The sequence below is a fragment of the Leptodactylus fuscus genome, unplaced genomic scaffold (assembly GCF_031893055.1).
Source record: "Leptodactylus fuscus isolate aLepFus1 unplaced genomic scaffold, aLepFus1.hap2 HAP2_SCAFFOLD_1153, whole genome shotgun sequence".
Classification (NCBI taxonomy): Eukaryota; Metazoa; Chordata; class Amphibia; order Anura; family Leptodactylidae; genus Leptodactylus; species Leptodactylus fuscus.
Genome location: NW_027439982.1, coordinates 29,010 through 35,009, shown reverse-complemented (window position 1 = coordinate 35,009; position 6,000 = coordinate 29,010). Strand labels below are relative to the sequence as shown.

The following is a 6,000-nucleotide window of genomic DNA, read 5'->3' as shown; positions in this document are numbered from 1 at the left end:
ATATATATATATATATATATATATATATATACACACACACCTACCTCCAGACACTGGGTTATACCGTCCTGATGAAGAGACCACTAAAGCCCTGAAAGCTCAAAATGGCATCAAGACATTCCTTAAGTCAGCCATTAAAAAAGGAACCAGATACGGAGGACGTCTCTCACATATGTGTCTTATATTGTCTGTTCCTGTAAGTTATTACATGTTACTCCTCCCACCGTCCTATTGGGCTGAGCCCCCCCCCCCCCCCCATGTGACCTCCACGGGCCTGTATGACCTCCCTACAACGCCTGGCTATGCTCCTGATGAGGTTATGAATGGTCTCCTGAGGGACAACTCCTGGACAGTCTGTGGATGGAGGAGACATGATGTCCCAGATGTGCTTCATCAGATTCAGGTCTGGGGAACGGACGGCCAGTCCAGAGCTTCAATGTCTTCATCTTGTAGTGTGCAGGGATTGGCCTGGGCTGGTTTGGTCTGTGTCCTAGAAGATGGAGGGGGGGGGGGGGGGTGCTCTTCTTTAGGTTTTTGGGTGTGTAACCCTGTCAATGTCTGATTACAGATCTTGGATGGATCTCTCGAGTTGTAGTCAATCAGCCGGCGGTCCTGAGACGGACCGAGCAGATCCAGAGCCGCAGAACCGTGAAGAAAGACTGGCAGGTGAGGAAGGGTCATCCCGGGGGCTGGCAGTGTGTGGGGGGGGGACGGTCATTAACCCTATTGGTTGTCCTGTGCAGGCGGCCTGGCTGCTGAGAGCCGTCACCTGCATCGATCTGACCACTCTCTCCGGGGATGACACGCCGTCCAATGTCCACCGCCTCTGCTTCAAGGCCAAGCATCCGATCAGAGGCGACCTCCTGCGGAGTATCAAGGTGGATGAGCAAGGTACCGATACTACAACCCTCATCATCCTCTGTGCATTCTGGTCAGCTTCAGTAGTTATACAGGGGCACATAGGTCTGCAGAGGAGCTGAGGACACAGAACGGGAGGAGATCTGTATGATAAGACTACATATACAGGGGCACATAGGTCTGCAGAGGAGCTGAGAACACAGAACGGGAGGAGATCTGTATGATAAGACTACATATACAGGGGCACATAGGTCTGCAGAGGAGCTGAGGACACAGAACGGGAGGAGATCTGTATGATAAGACTACATATACAGGGGCACATAGGTCTGCAGAGGAGCTGAGAACACAGAATGGGAGGAGATCTGTATGATAAGACTACATATACAGGAGCACATAGGTCTGCAGAGGAGCTGAGAACACAGAACGGGAGGAGATCTGTATGATAAGACTACATATACAGAAGCACATAGGTCTGCAGAGGAGCTGAGGACACAGAACGGGAGGAGATCTGTATGATAAGACTACGTATACAGGGGCACATAGGTCTGCAGAGGAGCTGAGAACACAGAACGGGAGGAGATCAATATGATAAGACTACATATACAGGAGCACATAGGTCTGCAGAGGAGCTGAGAACACAGAACGGGAGGAGATCTGTATGATAAGACTACATATACAGAAGCACATAGGTCTGCAGAGGAGCTGAGGACACAGAACGGGAGGAGATCTGTATGATAAGACTACATATACAAGGGCACATAGGTCTGCAGAGGAACTGAGAACACAGAACGGGAGGAGATCTGTATGATAAGACTACATATACAGGAGCACATAGGTCTGCAGAGGAACTGAGAACACAGAACGGGAGGAGGAGATCTGTATGATAAGACTACATATACAGGAGCACATAGGTCTGCAGAGGAGCTGAGAACACAGAACGGGAGGAGATCTGTATGATAAGACTACATATACAGGAGCACATAGGTCTGCAGAGGAGCTGAGGACACAGAACGGGAGGAGATCTGTATGATAAGACTACATATACAGGGGCACATAGGTCTGCAGAGGAGCTGAGAACACAGAACGGGAGGAGATCAATATGATAAGACTACATATACAGGAGCACATAGGTCTGCAGAGGAGCTGAGAACACAGAACGGGAGGAGATCTGTATGATAAGACTACATATACAAGGGCACATAGGTCTGCAGAGGAACTGAGAACACAGAACGGGAGGAGATCTGTATGATAAGACTACATATACAGGAGCACATAGGTCTGCAGAGGAGCTGAGGACACAGAACGGGAGGAGATCTGTATGATAAGACTACATATACAGGAGCACATAGGTCTGCAGAGGAGCTGAGAACACAGAACGGGAGGAGATCTGTATGATAAGACTACATATACAAGGGCACATAGGTCTGCAGAGGAGCTGAGAACACAGAACGGGAGGAGATCTGTATGATAAGACTACATATACAGGAGCACATAGGTCTGCTGAGGAGCTGAGAACACAGAACGGGAGGAGATCTGTATGATAAGACTACATATACAGGGGCACATAGGTCTGCAGAGGAGCTGAGGACACAGAACGGGAGGAGGAGATCTGTATGATAAGACTACATATACAGGAGCACATAGGTCTGCAGAGGAGCTGAGAACACAGAACGGGAGGAGATCTGTATGATAAGACTACATATACAGGGGCACATAGGTCTGCAGAGGAGCTGAGGACACAGAACGGGAGGAGATCTGTATGATAAGACTACGTATACAGGAGCACATAGGTCTGCAGAGGAACTGAGAACACAGAACGGGAGGAGATCTGTATGATAAGACTACATATACAGGAGCACATAGGTCTGCAGAGGAACTGAGAACACAGAACGGGAGGAGGAGATCTGTATGATAAGACTACATATACAGGAGCACATAGGTCTGCAGAGGAGCTGAGGACACAGAACGGGAGGAGATCTGTATGATAAGACTACGTATACAGGGGCACATAGGTCTGCAGAGGAGCTGAGAACACAGAACGGGAGGAGATCTGTATGATAAGACTACATATACAGGAGCACATAGGTCTGCAGAGGAGCTGAGAACACAGAACGGGAGGAGATCTGTATGATAAGACTACACATACAGGAGCACATAGGTCTGCAGAGGAGCTGAGGACACAGAACGGGAGGAGGAGATCTGTATGATAAGACTACATATACAGGAGCACATAGGTCTGCAGAGGAGCTTAGAACACAGAACGGGAGGAGATCTGTATGATAAGACTACATATACAGGAGCACATAGGTCTGCAGAGGAGCTGCGAACACAGAACGGGAGGAGATCTGTATGATAAGACTACATATACAGGAGCACATAGGTCTGCAGAGGAGCTGAGGACACAGAACGGGAGGAGATCTGTATGATAAGACTACATATACAGGAGCACATAGGTCTGCAGAGGAGCTGAGAACACAGAACGGGAGGAGATCTGTATGATAAGACTACATATACAAGGGCACATAGGTCTGCAGAGGAGCTGAGAACACAGAACGGGAGGAGATCTGTATGATAAGACTACATATACAGGAGCACATAGGTCTGCAGAGGAGCTGAGAACACAGAACGGGAGGAGATCTGTATGATAAGACTACATATACAGGAGCACATAGGTCTGCAGAGGAACTGAGAACACAGAACGGGAGGAGATCTGTATGATAAGACTACACATACAGGAGCACATAGGTCTGCAGAGGAGCTGAGAACACAGAACGGGAGGAGATCTGTATGATAAGACTACATATACAGGAGCACATAGGTCTGCAGAGGAGCTGAGAACACAGAACGGGAGGAGGAGATCTGTATGATAAGACTACGTATACAGGGGCACATAGGTCTGCAGAGGAGCTGAGGACACAGAACGGGAGGAGATCTGTATGATAAGACTACATATACAGGAGCACATAGGTCTGCAGAGGAGCTGAGGACACAGAACGGGAGGAGATCTGTATGGTAAGACTACGTATACAGGAGCACATAGGTCTGCAGAGGAGCTGAGGACACAGAACGGGAGGAGATCTGTATGATAAGACTACATATACAGGAGCACATAGGTCTGCAGAGGAGCTGAGGACACAGAACGGGAGGAGATCTGTATGGTAAGACTACGTATACAGGAGCACATAGGTCTGCAGAGGAGCTGAGGACACAGAACGGGAGGAGGAGATCTGTATGATAAGACTACATATACAGGAGCACATAGGTCTGCAGAGGAGCTGAGAACACAGAACGGGAGGAGATCTGTATGATAAGACTACATATACAAGGGCACATAGGTCTGCAGAGGAGCTGAGAACACAGAACGGGAGGAGATCTGTATGATAAGACTACATATACAGGAGCACATAGGTCTGCAGAGGAGCTGAGAACACAGAACGGGAGGAGATCTGTATGATAAGACTACATATACAGGAGCACATAGGTCTGCTGAGGAGCTGAGAACACAGAACGGGAGGAGATCTGTATGATAAGACTACATATACAGGAGCACATAGGTCTGCAGAGGAGCTGAGAACACAGAACGGGAGGAGATCTGTATGATAAGACTACATATACAGGAGCACATAGGTCTGCAGAGGAGCTGAGAACACAGAACGGGAGGAGATCTGTATGATAAGGCTACATATACAGGAGCACATAGGTCTGCAGAGGAGCTGAGAACACAGAACGGGAGGAGATCTGTATGATAAGACTACATATACAGGAGCACATAGGTCTGCAGAGGAGCTGAGGACACAGAACGGGAGGAGATCTGTATGATAAGACTACATATACAGGAGCACATAGGTCTGCAGAGGAGCTGAGGACACAGAACGGGAGGAGATCTGTATGATAAGACTACTTATACAGGAGACTCCTGTATATGTAGTCTTATCATACAGATCTCCTCCTCCCGTTCTGTGTCCTCAGCTCCTCTGCAGACCTATGTGCTCCTGTATGTGTAGTCTTATCATACAGATCTCCTCCCGTTCTGTGTTCTCAGTTCCTCTGCAGACCTATGTGCTCCTGTATATGTAGTCTTATCATACAGATCTCCTCCCGTTCTGTGTTCTCAGTTCCTCTGCAGACCTATGTGCTCCTGTATATGTAGTCTTATCATATTGATCTCCTCCCGTTCTGTGTTCTCAGCTCCTCTGCAGACCTATGTGCTCCTGTATATGTAGTCTTATCATATTGATCTCCTCCCGTTCTGTGTTCTCAGCTCCTCTGCAGACCTATGTGCTCCTGTATATGTAGTCTTATCATATTGATCTCCTCCCGTTCTGTGTTCTCAGCTCCTCTGCAGACCTATGTGCTCCTGTATATGTAGTCTTATCATACAGATCTCCTCCCGTTCTGTGTTCTCAGCTCCTCAGCAGACCTATGTGCTCCTGTATATGTAGTCTTATCATACAGATCTCCTCCCGTTTTGTGTTCTCAGCTCCTCTGCAGACCTATGTGCTCCTGTATATGTAGTCTTATCATACAGATCTCCTCCCGTTCTGTGTTCTCAGCTCCTCTGCAGACCTATGTGCCCTTGTATATGTAGTCTTATCATACAGATCTCCTCCCGTTCTGTGTTCTCAGCTCCTCTGCAGACCTATGTGCCCTTGTATATGTAGTCTTATCATACAGATCTCCTCCCGTTCTGTGTTCTCAGCTCCTCTGCAGACCTATGTGCTCCTGTATATGTAGTCTTATCATACAGATCTCCTCCTCCCGTTCTGTGTCCTCAGCTCCTCTGCAGACCTATGTGCTCCTGTATACGTAGTCTTACCATACAGATCTCCTCCCGTTCTGTGTCCTCAGCTCCTCTGCAGACCTATGTGCTCCTGTATATGTAGTCTTATCATACAGATCTCCTCCCGTTCTGTGTCCTCAGCTCCTCTGCAGACCTATGTGCCCTTGTATATGTAGTCTTATCATACAGATCTCCTCCCGTTCTGTGTCCTCAGCTCCTCTGCAGACCTATGTGCTCCTGTATATGTAGTCTTATCATACAGATCTCCTCCCGTTCTGTGTCCTCAGCTCCTCTGCAGACCTATGTGCTCCTGTATATGTAGTCTTATCATACAGATCTCCTCCCGTTCTGTGTTCTCAGCT

At 48.1% G+C, this 6,000-nt stretch overlaps 1 protein-coding gene across 1 annotated transcript in view; it reads left to right on the top strand.

Annotated features, from left to right (window-relative positions):
• Window positions 1-549: 549 nt before the first annotated feature.
• DERA (deoxyribose-phosphate aldolase) overlaps window positions 550-6,000 on the top strand; it is a gene marked incomplete at its 5' end in the record, with an annotated part of 30,215 nt that continues 24,764 nt past the window's right edge. The window contains 2 exons of the mRNA XM_075261356.1: window positions 550-666; window positions 744-891. Coding sequence (XP_075117457.1) covers window positions 550-666; window positions 744-891 — 265 coding nt within the window. The remainder of the gene's footprint in view (window positions 667-743; window positions 892-6,000) is intronic.